The sequence below is a fragment of the Pan paniscus genome, chromosome 7 (genome assembly GCF_029289425.2).
Source record: "Pan paniscus chromosome 7, NHGRI_mPanPan1-v2.0_pri, whole genome shotgun sequence".
Classification (NCBI taxonomy): domain Eukaryota; kingdom Metazoa; phylum Chordata; class Mammalia; order Primates; family Hominidae; genus Pan; species Pan paniscus.
Genome location: NC_073256.2, coordinates 89,996,255 through 90,013,091, shown reverse-complemented (window position 1 = coordinate 90,013,091; position 16,837 = coordinate 89,996,255). Strand labels below are relative to the sequence as shown.

The 16,837-nt window shown below is 39.3% G+C and overlaps 1 protein-coding gene across 3 annotated transcripts in view; it reads left to right on the top strand.

The window, feature by feature from the left end:
* The window catches only part of JPH1 (junctophilin 1), an 86,284-nt gene that overhangs the window by 51,072 nt on the left and 18,375 nt on the right, over positions 1 to 16,837 (top strand). For all 3 annotated transcript variants that reach the window (XM_014345960.5, XM_014345958.5, XM_014345957.5), the window contains exon 3: positions 10,442 to 10,560. In XM_014345960.5, the coding sequence (XP_014201446.3) occupies positions 10,442 to 10,560 (119 nt within the window). The remainder of the gene's footprint in view (positions 1 to 10,441; positions 10,561 to 16,837) is intronic.

Sequence of the window (16,837 nt, the reverse complement as noted above, 5' to 3'; positions counted from 1 at the left end):
ATGAATTCCTATAGTAGAAAGAAAAATGTATAGCTAGATGATAATAAAATGTTTGCTAAAACAAACCTAGAAGATGGTGATAAAGAAACTTCTTTTCACAACATAGTCACCAGTCTTCATGCTAAAGGTTAGGAGACCTGGGCTCTGCCCATTCATTTCTCTGGATAGCCATATGACTTTGCTGTGTGACTTTGAATATGTTCCTTAATCTCTCTGAGTCTCAGGTCTCTATAGAAGGAAAAGTAATTACCTGGTCACCAGGAGGGATCATGTGGACTCTCAGAGCCCCTTTCAGTTCAAACAGTGTTTTTTAATAGGTGTGTTAAAGCAGAAGTTTCAAGAGCAAAACCAGAAATTTAATATAAATCAAAGCAAATACCCTTGTGCTTGTTACATTTTTGTCCTTAATATCTGTTGCAGCAAGAAACTGAAGATTTAAAGTAAAAATATGCATGGGCTTCTTAGTTGAACTGTAGAATGAATGATTCCTTGTCACCAAACAAATGTGAAATAAACAGAGTGACAGAGCAGCAGTTCCTACAAGGAAACATGAAGTGAATACAACAAGTTCACTGAGAGACTAACTATACCCCTAATGTTTTAACATTCCTTACAAAACAGTTCTCTCATAAATTCTGTAACTTCAAAATGTGTACCTTGGAAAGGATAGAGCTTAAGATGCACAATGGTTTTGGGCACAGTCCCAAGCAAGTTCATGTTCATACTGTTCAGCATCAGAAGCCTGATAGAGGAATAGATCTTTTTGTTCTTCGCTAGTTGGGCATATCTAGACAGAACAAAGTGAGGTAGCAGACTGGTGGATTTGAGATTTCTAGAGAACCATTTTAGATAATATAAAACAGATATCTTAGAGAATGTTTTTCAACTGTGAGTTCAAGGAGGAGTTCTAGAGGGTGCATGTCACTTTTAAGGAGTGAATGGTGTTTGCTTAATTTTTAAAAATGTATTTATAAGTATTTATAAAATGGAATCATTTGAGCACCACAGTGTGCATTTAATGGGCATTTGCAGCTGCTAAGTGGAGATGAGATCAGTTTATGATCCGATCACTTGGTCAGTGTGTCATTCAGCTGAATAGCCCTAGCTCCCGTCATGTATTTTGCCCATTATACAGTCTTGAATTACTCTAATTCCTAGTCATGCTTAAATTTGTACCCATAGCGGACCATTGGTAAAGGACAAGAAGCATAACAACACTGATATGTGAACAAAAACAGCATTGACATTGGTAATTCTCATTGTTACCCAGAAGGTCTTCTCAGGTTCTGAAGTTCTTGTCAAGCACTTTCAGATGTTTGCTCCAGTGCTAAAAAGAACATGGAGTCAGGATTATATGTAGTATCATTTTATAGAATATGCATCCATTTTTAAATAATTTGGCCTGCCTGATTTTTCACTTGATCCTAATTTCACGCTTTCTATTTCCTCTGGTCCAAAGGCCCCCGTTGGCTCTATATACTTCCTTCCTACCCAGAACTCTGTCATGGGTTACACTATGCTCCCCATCCTCCTTGCTCCATGTTTCCAACCCTGCATCAAAGCCACCTTTTCCCTTCTCTTCTCCCAGAAGAGACAGCCCTGCTAGAGAACAATGCAGAATCATATAGATTCTAATGTGCCTTTCTTCCATTCGTTAGAACTTCTGTACAGTGCTGACTCCAAATCTTTTCCTCTTTACTTTAAGCCCCAGATTTCCCCTGCCAACTATTTATTTCAACAGAAGACTAATAGTGGGCATTTATCTACTAAGTACCTCTCTATATTAGTACTAAGTACTTCATATAAATCCGTCCTCATCCCAGAACAACTCTATGAAGTAGTATTCTCCCTATTTTACAGATGAGGAAATTGAGACTAAGGTGATTTAGCCAACATGTGATAAAGTGGGGTGTGCACCTGGGTCTGCCTGGTTCCAAAGCCCACAGCACTTTAGGTCTGTTTTGAGCTTAGGCTCCTTCAAGTTTTAGGATCCTTAAAACCACTGGATCACCCCTTTCACTGTTCTTACATTCTTTCCTGTTTCCTTTCTTTCGCTCATCCAGCACTTAACTCCAGCAATTGTCACCTTTTCAGAGCTGCTTCATTTTCTCCTGTTCTGTGGGCATCCTTCCCACCTTCCGACAGGATCAGCTCTCATTTTCTTAAAATACAAGTAAAATGTCTTTTTCCTTGACCCAGCTAATCCTTCTGGTTACTATCCAAATTTCCTCCTTCCTTTCTGGGTCAAAAGTCTCCAGCACGTGGCCCACACCTCCTTCCTCGGCTTCTTCTGCCCACTTCCTCACCAGCTCCCTTCAGTCCGGCTTCTGGGGTGGCCTCCTTGTGAGAACTGCTCTCTGAAAGGTTCTTATCAAATTCAGCAAGCTTTCCCTAGCCCTCACCTTCTCCAGGACTGACTCATTTCAGTGACTGCACATGAATCAGCCAGTCAGGCTGAGAAACATGCAGCTGCCCGAGAGATAAGGCAAATTCAGATCTGGCCCACTTACCTCCTAAAAGAAGCCCAGGATTTATGCAAGAACAAGAAATGTGAACAGCTCTATTAGAAGTTCCCCTTCCACCTGTATGTTACTGCTGTTCCGTTTACCTTCCTGTTTCCTTCACCCAAGGACACTTTTGTCTCAGTCCCCAGTTCTTTGCTTTTTTGACTCACTTATTTGGTGAGTTCAACCACCTTTCGTTGAACTCATCTTCTGTGACATGACGCTCACAGTCCCGTTTAGAACCTTGACCTTTAATTTGCATAGCAGCCCTGTATCTCCAACTACAGATGCCTATGTCATGTAAAATCCTACTTGTCTAAAACAGAACTTGTCATCACTCTCAGACCATAGTGAGGTCATTTATTCATATACCAAGTTAGAAATCTTGGGGTTATCTTTTATGTTTCTCTCTTTTTTACCTATTTATTCATCCGCTAATATTTGTTGAAGACAGCCTCCATGCCAGGCTTTATGTTAAAAGCTAGAGAAACACGCATAAGTCTGCCTGCATTTTACAAAGTTCTGACACCTCTTTCCTTAAAATGCCCATCAGTTATTGCTATACATTACGGCTGTTTCCTCTATTAGATTCTTAGCATGCCAGGGCTGGGTTGCATGCAGCTACTTCTCAACGGAGAGCCCAGCCTTTGTTTTTTCTCTCCTCACTTCCTCTGGACATATAAGGTGCTCTGTAAATAGTAGTACATTAGGTGACTTTCTTTTATTTTTAGGTTTGTAAAATATGTATAACATAAAATTTACCATCTTGACCATTTAAGTATATACATTTCAATAGTAGTAGACCCACATTGCTGTGCAACCAATCTTCAGAACATTTTCATCTTGCAAAACTAACAATCTGTACCCATTAAACAATAATGCTTTATTCTCCCCTCCTCCAACCCCCTGGAAATTACTGTTCTACTTTCTGTCTCTGAATTTGACTACTCTAGGTACCGCATGTAATATTTGTCTTTTTGTGACTGGCTTATTTCACTTAGCATAATGTCTTCAAGATTCATCCATGTGGGGGCATGTATCAGAATTTCCTTTTTAAGTCTGAATAATATTCCAGTATGTATATAATCACTGCATCGCACTGAATGGGAGATCATCTCTCCCATTTATCCCATTTATCAGAGAGATGATTTGCAGATCATCTCTCTGATAAAGAGTATCTAGAATACACACAACACATTTTGTTTATTCATTGACATTAGGATTGCTTCCGCCTTTGGACTATTATAAATAATGGTGCTATGAACATGGGTGTATAAATATCACTTTGAGACCCTGCTTTCAGTTTTTTTTAGTATATACTGAAAAGTAGAATTGGTGGATTATGTGGTAATTCTATTTTTAATGTTTTTAGGAACCACCATACTGTTTTAACAGTAGCTGCACCATTTTCCATTCCCTCTGGCAGTGGACAGGGCCTTTGGTTTCTCCACATCCTTGCTAACGCTTGTTATTCTCTGTTGTTTTTTTTTTAATAGTAGCCATCCTTATGGGTGTGAAATAGTATCTCATTGTGGTTTTGATATGCATTCCTTTATGCTTAATGATGCTGAGTGTCTTTTTAAGTGCTTATTGGACATTTGTGTCTCTTTGCAGAAATGTTTATTCAAGTCCTTTGCCCATTTTTCAATCAGGTTGTTTTGTTGTTGTTGAAGTGTGGGAGTTCTTTATGTATTCTAGATACTAACCCCTTATCAGATACATGATTTGCAAACATTTTCTCCCATTCGGTGGGTTGCAGTGATTATGTTTTAAAGAGAAGTTTTCATTTTATTTAATGGTAATGTTTTTGAACTTTTGAATGACCCTCATTATAAAGGACCTTTCTCCAAAAATTATTCCAAGAAGAAAACATCCCTTAAATATTTCTACATCAGATTTTTCTCAACCCGTAAATAACATGAGAAGGTAAGTCTTAGATACGTTTTATAAAGCACAATGAAGTAGAATAACCAATTATTTGGCATATTCCAATCAAGGATTAGAAATGTGCCTTTGATCTGTCCTATCCAGAGAATATAGCCTTTAAGCTTATTAAGTTTTTGATCAAATGTTAAGGAATAAAGTCTATAAAGTACTTAATTAAAAATAAGTACTTCTTTTCCAAGCTTAAAAAATGTTCTGGTGATGGACAAAAAGAAATCTTACAAAAGGAGGCTGAATAGTAGACACCGCTATTCCCAAATTATTACATATGTCCCCTGAGCATGAACACACTGCAGGGGGCTAGAGTTCAGAAAACTTAGTATTACAAGAGCTTATTAATCCAGGAATGTTTTGTTTCATTTATTTATCCTGCTTTCCAAAAAGTATTTACAGGACACTATAATGAGTTATATACATGATAGAATTCCTGATATTGGGGGTATAAAAATAAAGTCATGTGATTAGAAAGGATTACCGTGTGCATACACTGAGGATAGTTTTACTCGAAGTTTCTAGGTAGCCTTAACAAAAAGAGAAACAATCGATCCCGTAGTTCATGTTGTATGATACAAGGAAGCACAGGAGTTAAGATCAGAGACCACATTTTTCCTGGCACCAGACTGTAAGAAGGAGTGTATCACCTAGATCTTTATAAACATGACAATGATTCCCCATAATGGATAGCCTTTTACAAAAGGCATGTGAACATTCTTCATGTGACTCTTGGCTCCTCTCCTCTCCCTACGAATCTGTGTGGATGCATTTGTATGATGAAGTAATGTGGTTTAACTTTTTATCTCATTGACAAAAATCACTTGTGGCTCAGAGTGACCTCACCTACTCTCTGGCTATTAATACTTTCAAAGCCTATATCATAACACCTCTGCAAAAGTTTAGGCCCTTGAAATATCAAATACCAGACTTCGTTAGGGATATTATGTCCCTTAGTGTAACATGGGGCATAATAGTTTACATTTTATATTATTTAGAAATAACTAAATAACATAATAGTTTACATTTTATATCTAAATAACTTGATATTGCTTTTAGAGAAAAGGAAGACAGGAACTCCTGCCTTGGCAAAGAGGACAACTATTCACTGGTGATATAACTTGTTTTAAACCAGGACATAAGAATTCTGTCTTAAAGTTATTATTCCGCGTCCTATCTCTTTAAAAAAAAGGAATTTATGGAGAAAATTAACATTCAGTAATGAATAGATGGTGAAGATGGGTTCACGTAAGTCATCTTCCCAAATCAAGTTTACTGAGAATGGAGCTTTAGCAGAATTATTGTCTATTCTAGACCAAAGTCTTTATCAGCTTCGTCAGTTAGTAGATGTATAAAAGATTGCAAGTTAGAAGTTGGGACAGACATCTCAGGGCCCTATGTGTACCTGTGCTGAGCCTTGTGGAGGAGTCTGTCTTATCAGAGAACCAAATCAACATTGAAAGACTCATTTCTTACTAGGTGCAGGTAACTCAGAAATCACACCTCTGATTTTAAACTGACACCTGTGGAGCCAGTTGGTTCTTATCCCTATCAAGAGTATTCCTTGCTTAACAGACTGATTTCTTCTTAAGGGCTGCAACTGTCTACACAGGATAATTGGTTTTCTCAAATCTAGGTCTCTCATGAATGAATAATGTCACAGTCCAAAAGAAAGGCTAACAGCTCCTATTTTTTGCATTTTCTTACCCATGGTGCCATAACCCAGGAATGTGTTTTTGGTTATTAAGCACTTTCAAGACAACGTGGAAGGAAATAAAATGGCAGAGAGGAGGATCGAAGTAGGGAGGTCAGTTACCTTTGTACTAACCCTGGTGAGGTGACAGTGAACCAGAGCATGTGAAATGGCTGGGTAGGGGGAATATACTCTGAAGGTGGTGCCAGCTGGATTTGCTGACAGTGGATATGGTGTGTGAGAGAATGGGAGTTGTCAAGGATGACTCAAAGGTTTTGGCTTGAGCAACTGCAAGAATGGTGTTGCCGTCAACCAAGACTTGGGTTTTTATGTGCCAATTGCTTTTACTTTTAAATTTTTCTAATAATTTTCTTGAAATACTTGTACATCAAAGCAAATCACAAGGACGGTCCCTGAATCAATTAGGTTATCGCCTCTGCTGTCAAGTTTTAAGAGTCAGATCAGTAAACTAACTTAGACTTAATATGTCACAGATTTTTAAAAACATCAAAATCAGCACAATTTTGAAGCAGTTTATTGTTGAGAAAAGACTATGTAAAAAGTAGAAATAGCGCTTCACCTTTAGCAGACTTGTTCTCCATTCTAGATGAAAATCTTTATCAGCTATGTGAGTTCACAGATGTATAAGAGATTGAAAGGAGCTTGGAGATGTCTCAGGGACCCACGTGTACCTTAGCAGGAGGAGAGTATGCTCAGCATGTTCCATGTAAGATTGAGTATGCTTTTTGTTAAAGCCTTATATGTTTAAGAAAAAGAAACTAGATTATTTTCTCCTAAGCCAACTAGAGAGCTCATAAAACACTATTTCAGTTATTAAAGAAAAGAAAGCCTCAGATACTCATCAAATTGCTGGTTAGGAAAATAATTTGTCATTAAGTTTTTAAGTACAGGTGATGCCTAGCATTCAGAAATTCCCCATTTATTGTTGGGGCTGGTCACAGTTGACCTCCGCAGAGCTTATGTCCAGGAGGGAGTTCCATAGCTGCTCAGTGAGCATAACCAGCTCCCCAGGTCTCCCCAGCCAGCATGGCTGTGGTGTCTTCACCCATAAGGTGCAACTCTTCACAAGTTAAAAATTCGGTTTATTTGTTAAAAATATATAGCCCTAAAAGAAAGTCAACAGCTGATGCTTAATTTAAAGAAGTGGCTTTTCAGTTACTTTTTACTGCATTTGATGGGAGAAAGTATTTGTGATAATGGTATTTGGAGATTCTTGAGGGTCTGAAGATTTGTAAAATGTCAGCAGTCTTTTGATAAATGAAATGCTTTTGGGGCACGTATTCCCCTTTGGTGTATGCATTTTTTGCCTGTGACCAGCAATAGCATCAGGGCATCCAGTTTGAGTGGTTTCAGCTTATCTCTCCAGACTGCCTAACCTGAACCCCACCCCCCAACGCAAGAACAATCGCAATTGACTGATTACAGGGGTCGTGTGTCACTCTGGAACTGAGCCTGGGATGTGATCACATGAATTCACTAACATGAGCCAGAGGCAAGTCCAGATTATTCCTGGGCAAAATCTAGACATGCCAGTGGCCTTAGCTGTACAGGCTGGTGTTAACAGCAAACTCAGAGTGGGTTTCTGTTCTTCCTTCTTGTCGTCGGTTCCAAAAGCTCTTGAGCAGACTTCAGGATTCAGGTTTGAATGTGGTCTTGACTCATCTGGCCAGCTATACAGTAGCACTGAGCCACAGAGCTGGGCTGGATAGAAAGGTCCTCCTTTGCTGTGTGGTCTTATAGGAAACAGCAAGTAAAAAAGTAAAGGGTTAAGTACTAGTAGGCTTCACTGATGCTGTGCTTCCAAAATATATTTGCAGAAAGGTTAAGCTGTATTTGTCTGTTCTCTAGTTTAGCATATTATAAAAAGTGGTAGATATACTACTACTGTTTTATTTGACTGTATGGTGGTGTGTTGTGATTGAATCAGAATAAGTTATTTGTACTTGAGTTTTGTAAATTTATCATTAAAGGGCTAATAGATAGTATTATAAAGCAGCATAGCTATACTCTTATGGCTTCATTAATTATGACACCTAGACATAATTAGGCTCTGGCTAAGAATAGCGGACAAAATGGAAAATCATTTGGGGGAAAAAAGTTTAGATTCTGAGAAACTGAAAGAACATTAGCGGAGGGCATCCGTTGATTATCAGGCACAACACACAGGACTAAGGCATTACCCATCGTAGATCAGCAATGGCACCCATGAGGGGTTATTCCAACAGCCAGTTGTTTTAGAATATGTCCCTCCCCTCTTGATGTTATTTCCATTTCATATTTCTTGATACCCCATACACAAATAATCTAAAGCATCCTCCATGGTTTAGAAATAGCAGTTTTGATGATTCGAAGTTGATCCACTCATTTTTAATGACTTTATTTTTTAGAGCAGTTTTACGTTATCGGAAAAATTGAACAGGAACTGCAAAGTTCCCATACACCTCCTCTCCTCATGCACACACACAGTGTCCCCTATTATTAACATCTTGCATTTTGAGGTGCATTTGGTGTAATTGATGAACCGGTATTAATACATTAGTATTAAAGTCCATAGTTTACATCAGGCTTCATTCACTGTTTGTGTTGTACAGTCTATAGATTTTGACAAATATGTAATGTCCCCCACTACAGTATCATGCAGAATAATTAAATTCCCCCAGATATGCCCTCCTTTCCACCAATTCATTCTTCCCTACTACACCCCGAACTCTTAGCAACTCTGAATCTTTTTACTGTCTCTATGGTTTTGTCATTCTATTCAGTTTTAAGAACTACCCAGCTTTTCCTAAGGAAGCATCATTCATTCCTTTATTCATAAAGTGGTCCCTCAATAAATAGTATGTGCCATGTAGCGTTCTGCACTTTGGGATTATGACAGAGGACCAAAAATTAAAAATTCCAATCTTCACAAAGCTTACATTCTAATACATCAAGCCTTCAGGCTTGCTTAGATCCTAAATAGAAGTGAAAGGAGTCCCGTGAGAGCACAGGACAAGAGGAGGTTATTGAAGAGAGTAATGTGAAAAGGGGGCCTCCTACCAGTTGACCCCCTTGTCTCAGGCCAGGCCCGGTCCCTCCATGTTTTGGTCCCAGGAGCTCCGCCTGCCAGCCTCCTCCAGCTGCTGCCCGTGTGTTCTCCCTGAAGAGCACCCAAAGCCCATGCCTTTTCCCAACTCCTCCTCTCTCCTGCTGTCTCCAACATAAGTGTAAGCACCTTTTTCAGACTTCCATTAAGTTTTCACTGCTAGTTATTTATAGCCCTGCCTAGTGCTAATAAAATATAACAGAAAATTTACAAAGTCATAAGAAATAGGTACCCATAAACATCTAAAGACTAACGGGACAAGGCCTTTCCCTTTGCAGAGCAGATAAACCAGAGTTTTTTTCTTCCCTCCAACCCTCTCTGGGGCCGGTAGACATCATTCCCTGGTGCAGCCATAAGAAGCCCTATTCTTTTTCCTGCCACTTTCCGCATCACCCTAATCCTCCAGAAAGATGAGAGGTTTCCATGAGTGAGGACAGGCCAGGGAGGCGATGGAAGACTGAAAGATCCATTTCATCCCTGCCAGTTCTGCCTCGCTGTCTCCTTTTTGGTTCATACAAGAAACATGCCTAAAAGTCAGCTAAATGGGCTCCTCAGGAACCCTTCTGAGCATGTTCTTAGAGCGGGCCCTGTGGTTTGCTCCTGCTGGCGAGCGCCAATAGTGCGCATCTCCCCACTGCACATCCAACGGCATCATGCTGGTAACCTGAAATTGGCCACGGTGAGAACATTTACACATGGATATGAATAAACACTACCAATCCCCATTTCACTAATTTTTTTCTTCAAAGAGCTACTTCACCAGCATGCCAGTGGGCAGATCTTTCTTAGTCAAATTCTTACATTGATTGTACCGTAGAAATGAATTTGATAAACACTATTAATTTATATGTTCTAATTCTACTTTCCATAATTTTAGCGGGGGCGGGAGGAATGCCAACCAAAGTCAACAGGAGATTTGATCCAGTGAGTTTTGAAAACCACACTTAGCATCAAGCTACACAGACCTTGCTCTTACTTTTCATTTCCCTTGAGAGAAGGGCTGAGGCAATTCATGGGTAGTTTAGTTTCATCTATGTCATCTTCATTGAAATTTCACGGCAATAGGACTCTAAAATTTTTGCTCTTGTGGGTGTCGGGCCATAATCATAATTAACATTTCTTTTCCCAGATTACAATTTGCTTGTCCCTGTGTAAGTAACAAGGGGCCACCTATGCTGACTCGTCCTTTTGTGCCCCGTGTAGGACTGCACACGCCAGAGCGAAGGCCGATGCCGCCGACCAGGCCGCGCTGGCCGCTCGCCAGGAGTGCGACATCGCGAGAGCTGTGGCCAGGGAGCTGTCACCTGATTTCTACCAACCAGGTAAAACAGTGCTCCTTTGATGGGTGAGGCAGGAGCACTGGCTTTGGCTTGCTTTTATTTCCTTTTCCTTTCAACATAAAGATCTGTGCTTCCTGAATCCCAGCAATACTATTATACAAAACAAGCAAGGGCGCATGCGGTTGAGGATCCTTCATCTGAAGTGCTTGGGACCAGAGGTGTTTCAGATTTCAGATTTGTTGATATTTTTCTGTATTTGCGTGCACACAGTGAGATCTCTTGAGCTGGGGACCCAAGTTGAAACACGAAATTCATTTATGTTTCATAGATACCTTATACACATAGCCTGGAGGTAATTTTATAGAATATTTTTAATAATTTTGCACATGGAACAAAGTTTTGACTGCATTTTGACTGTGACCATCGGTCATGTGGAATTTTCCACTTGTAGCATCGTGTCGGTGCCCACAATGTTTTGGATTCTGGAGCATTTCAGATTTTTGGATTAGGAATGTTCAACTTGTAGTAATAAATATCACCCGAAGTCTGAGTGTTAGCCCTGGAGATGGGTTATTCCCCAGAGTCTCACCCTTCCTCCCCTCTACATATGACTAACAAAGTTTGAGCTGATAGCAGTAAACTAGACAAGAATCTAAAATATCTGATTCTAAGAAATTATTTTAGTGACAGCCACAGATTCTATAACAAATACCCCCAAATTCAGAGGCACTTTTAGTAGTAAGAGAAGAGCCAGTCAGTACTGTGACTTTTTTTTAACGTATCTGAACTAAAGTTCAAAGTTCAAAGGACTGTGGTTAGGAAGTATAGCAGCATACCACTTAAAGAGATTAATCTGCACAGAGTAAGAGGAAAATGCATGTCACGATGGAAGAAATAAAAGTGACAACCTCAAAAAAATCGATCTTGGTCATCTGCCTCTCAGATGTTACAAAATAGCAATCAACAAATATTTGCAATAGTTTAAATTCTTAATTCACTTTCTAGTAGTTTCCTAGTAGACTCTTTCCACCCGTCTCTATAATATACTAGTGTTTTTGTTTTCAGTTTCAAAAAGGCAATATTCACCTATTTATATATATTCTCCGTGATTGTTTGAGGCATCAACAGATTTCTAGGTGAAGAAACCAAAATAAATGTTTTCAATTTCTGTTAAAAGTTACATTTCTTGGTAAAGGATTTTTCCGCACTGGTTTTTATTAAATCAAGCTGTATAACTAGCATCCTGTCCCTAGCCCAGCACCCTGCATGAGGTAGGTGTTCGATACATGTTTGGCTCTGGTGAGGGGTATACGCTGTCGGAACCCATAGGGTATCACTGAGTCCTAACGAACGACGTAAGTCAAAGTGAACAAAATAGCAAGATTTGTAGAAAAGCTAGAGACTTGGCTATAATCAAGGATGGAGCAATGAGAAATGACCTGGAGAATGGGGGCAGGAGGTTCCTGCAAAGAAAGAAGACAGTAAAAGGCCAGGCAAAGAAGATTCGGTTTTTATAAGAGAAAGGCTGGGGAGGGACCCAAGGTGGTTGTTGAATGATAGATATCATCATCACAGAGTGACTTCTCTAAGAGTTCAAGTCCAAGGCAACCACTGAGAAGGGTATTTTCTTTCACATGCATCTCTTTTAAACCTCTGGTTGAGATTTAAATCATTTTTTATATATGTGCAATTTTTAGGAAAAGGAACCTTTCCATTTTTTGCAGCAACCTCTGGTAGGAATAAACTCTCCTCTGGCGTGAAATGAACTCATACCTCCCTGGTACCTACGTATATTGGCAAATTAGCTGTTCCAGGGCGTGAGAGCTGGGAAAAGAGTTCAGCCACCCAGGAGAAATTGTTCTCTCCTCCCTAGCAGTGCTGCCATTGGAAAGAACCTGACTGGTCAGGAGGCACTGGGCTTGAGCGGCTTTGAAAGCAAACAAACTTACTGTTGTCTGCAGATGGTAATTTCTCGGTTCTGTTAATTCTGTTGGGGAATGGGGTCCCTTTAGATTTCTATTAGGTGTTAACAAGAGGTAAATGATACGAAAGATCATCTTGGTTTCCCAGACTGAATGGTTTTAAAAGCCTTTTCTGGTGTAAAAGCATTTGAGGGGAAAAAAAATATTGTGGGAAAATGTAATGCCACCCTTTCTTAGCTAAAACAGCTTCATATAAGCAAGTTGTCCGTCAGGAATGAATACATCACAGTAGCATGGACGACAGCGGGTCTATTTGAGACCAGAGCTTGTCGGGGAGGCTGCAGTCCCCTTTGACCCACAGCCAGCACTTTCTTCAGCAACTGTATAGAAAGCCTTTTCTGTCGCGGGTATTATTGATCTTCTCAAGGGAGCATAACTCATGCTCTCCACTTTGCATTTACAGGGTGAGCAAATCAGATAGACATTTTCGAAAAGGGCTTTCAAGTACTTCTAAATTAGGCTGGCCATTTAATTTACATATCTCAGATATAAAAGTCTCCATTGTTTGGAATGCATGTGTTCGTGCATAGAAGTTGTTAACCCTGGAATAAAAGATGCCTGTCATAGCTTACATGTTGAACACTTCCATGGCAAATTACCTATTTTCAGGAGCTGGCAGTATTTTCAGATATTTTCCATCTTAATTAAATCTTATGTTGTTTAGTTTAAAACTGTATTATTCTGTTGTTTCCTGACTTTTTTATGATCGCCATTCTAACTGGTGTGAGATGACATCTCATTGTGGTTTTGATTTGCATTTCTCTAATGAACAGTGATGATGAGCTTTTTTTCATGTGTCTTTTGGCTGCATAAATGTCTTCTTTTGAGAAGTGTCTGTTCATATCCTTCCCCCACTTGTTGATGGGGTTGTTTTTTCCTTGTAAATTTGTTTGAGTTCTTTTTTTTTTTTTTTAAGTTTTAGGGTACATGTGCACAACGTGCAGGTTTGTTACATATGTATACATGTGCCATGTTGGTGTGCTGCACCCATTAACTCGTCATTTAGCATTAGGTATATCTCCTAATGCTATCCCTCCTTTCCCCCCACCCCATGACAGGCCCCGGTGTGTGATGTTCCCCTTCCTGTGTCCATGTGTTCTCATTGTTCAATTCCCACCTATGAGTGAGAACATGCGGTGTTTGGTTTTTTGTCCTTGCGATAGTTTGCTGAGAATGATGGTTTCCAGCTTCATCCATGTCCCTACAAAGGACATGAACTCATCATTTTTTATGGCTGCATAGTATTCCATGGTGTATATGTGCCACATTTTCTTAATCCAGTCTATCATTGTTGGACATTTGGGTTGGTTCCAAGTCTTTGCTATTGTGAATAGTGCCGCAATAAACATACGTGTGCATGTGTCTTTATAGCAGCATGATTTATAATCCTTTGCGTATATACCCAGTAATGGGATGGCTGGGTCAAATGGTGTTTCTAGTTCTAGATCCCTGAGGAATCGCCACACCAACTTCCACAATGGTTGAACTAGTTTACAGTCCCACCAACAGTGTAAAAGTGTTCCTATTTCTCCACATTCTCTCCAGCACCTGTTGTTTCCTGACTTTTTAATGATCGGCATTCTAACTGGTGTGAGATGGTATCTCATTATGGTTTTGACTTGCATTTCTCTGATGGGCAGTGATGATGAGCATTTTTTCATGTGTTTTTTGGCTGCATAAATATCTTCTTTTGAGAAGTGTCTGTTCATATCCTTCACCCACTTTTTAATGGGGTTGTTTTTTTCTTGTAAATTTGTTTGAGTTCATTGTAGATTCTGGATATTAGCCCTTTGTCAGATGAGTAGGTTGCAAAAATTTTCTCCCATTCTGTAGGTTGCCTGTTCACTCTGATGGTGGTTTATTTTGCTGTGCAGAAGCTCTTGAGTTTAATTAGATCCCATTTGTCAATTTTGGCTTTTGTTTCCATTGCTTTTGGTGTTTTAGACATGAAGTCCTTGCCCATGCCTATGTCCTGAATGGTATTGCCTAGGTTTTCTTCTAGGGTTTTTATGGTTTCAGGTCTAACATGTAAGTCTTTAATCCATCTTGAATTAATTTTTGTATAAGGTGTAAGGAAGGGATCCAGTTTCAGCTTTCTACATATGCCTAGCCAGTTTTCCCAACACCATTTATTAAATAGGGAATCCTTTCCCCATTTCTTGTTTTTGTCAGGTTTGTCAAAGATCAGATAGTTGTAGATATGCAGCATTATTTCTGAGGGCTCTGTTCTGTTCCATTGGTCTATATCTCTGTTTTGGTACCACTACCATGCTGTTTTGGTTACTGTAGCCTTGTAATATAGTTTGAAGTCAGGTAGCGTGATGCCTCCAGCTTTGTTCTTTTGGCTTAGGATTGACTTGGCAATGCAGGCTCTTTTTTGGTTCCATATGAACTTGAAAGTAGTTTTTTCCAATTCTGTGGAGAAAGTCATTGGTAGCTTGATGGGGACAGCATTGAATCTATAAATTACCTTGGGCAGTATGGCCATTTTCACGATATTGATTCTTCCTACCCATGAGCATGGAATGTTCTTCCATTTGTTTGTGTCCTCTTTTATTTCATTGAGCAGTGGTTTGTAGTTCTCCTTGAAGAGATCCTTCACATCCCTTGTAAGTTGGATTTGTAGGTATTTTATTCTCTTTGAAGCAATTGTGAATGGGAGTTCACTCATGATTTGGCTCTCTGTTTGTCTGTTATTGGTGTATAAGAATGCTTGTGATTTTTGCACATTGATTTTGTATCCTGAGACTTTGCTGAAGTTGCTTATCAGCTTAAGAAGATTTTGGGCTGAGACAGTGGGGTTTTCTAAATATACAATCATGTCATCTGCAAGCAGGGACAATTTGACTTCCTCTTTTCCTAATTGAATGCCCTTTATTTCTTTCTCCTGCCTGATTGCCCTGGCCAGAACTTCCAACACTATGTTGAATAGGAGTGGTGAGAGAGGGCATCCCTGTCTTGTGCCCGTTTTCAAAGGGAATGCTTCCAGTTTTTGCCCATTCAGTATGATATTGGCTGTGGGTTTGTCATAGATAGCTCTTACTATTTTGAGATACATCCCATCAATACCTAATTTATTGAGAGTTTTTAGCATGAAGCGTTGTTGAATTTTGTCAAAGGCCTTTTCTGCATCTATTGAGATAATCATGTGGTTTTTGTCTTTGGTTCTGTTTCTATGCTGGATTACATTTATTCATTTTCGTATGTTGAACCAGCCTTGCATCCCAGGGATGAAGCCCACTTGATCATGGTGGATAAGCTTTTTGATGTGTTGCTGGATTCGGTTTGCCAGTATTTTATTGAGGATTTTTGCATCAGTGTTCATCAAGGATATTGGTCTAAAATTCTCTTTTTTGGTTGTTTCTCTACCTGGCTTTGGTATCAGGATGATACTGGCCTCATAAAATGAGTTAGGGAGGATTCCCTCTTTTTCTATTGATTGGAATGGTTTCAGAAGGAATGGTACCAGCTCCTCCTTGTACCTCTGGTAGAATTCGGCTGTGAATCCATCTGGTCCTGGACTTTTTTTGGTTGGCAAGCTATTAATTATTGCCTCAATTTCAGATCCTGTTATTGGTCTATTCAGAGATTCAGCTTCTTCGTGGTTTAGTCTTGGGAGAGTATTTGTGTCAAGGAATTTATCCATTTCTTCTAGATTTTCTAGTTTATTTGTGTAGAGGTGTTTATAGTATTCTCTGATGGTAGTTTGTATTTCTGTGGGATCAGTGGTAATATCCCCTTTGTCATTTTTTATTGCGTCTATTTGATTCTTCTCTCTTTTCTTCTTTATTAGTCTTGCTAGCGGTCTATCAATTGTGTTGATCTTTTCAAAAAACCAGCTCCTGGATTCATTAATTTTTTGAACGGTTTTTTGTGTCTCTATTTCCTTCAGTTCTGCTCTGATTTTAGTTATTTCTTGCCTTCTGCTAGCTTTTGAATGTGTTTGCTCTTGCTTCTCTAGTTCTTCTAATTGTGATGTTAGGGTGTCAATTTTCGATCTTTCCTGCTTTCTCTTGTGGGCATTTAGTGCTATAAATTTCCCTCTACACACTGCTTTGAATGTGTCCCAGAGATTCTGGTATGTTGTGTATTTGTTCTTGTTGGTTTCAAAGAACATCTTTATTTCTGCCTTCATTTTGTTATGTACCTAGTAGTCATTTAGGAGCAGGTTGTTCAGTTTCCATGTAGTTGAGTGGTTTTGAGTGAGTTTCTTAATCCTGAGTTCTAGTTTGATTGCACTGTGGTCTGAGAGACAGTTTGTTATAATTTCTGTTCTTTTACATTTGCTGAGGAGAGCTTTACTTCCAACTATGTGGTCAATTTTGGAATAGGTGTGG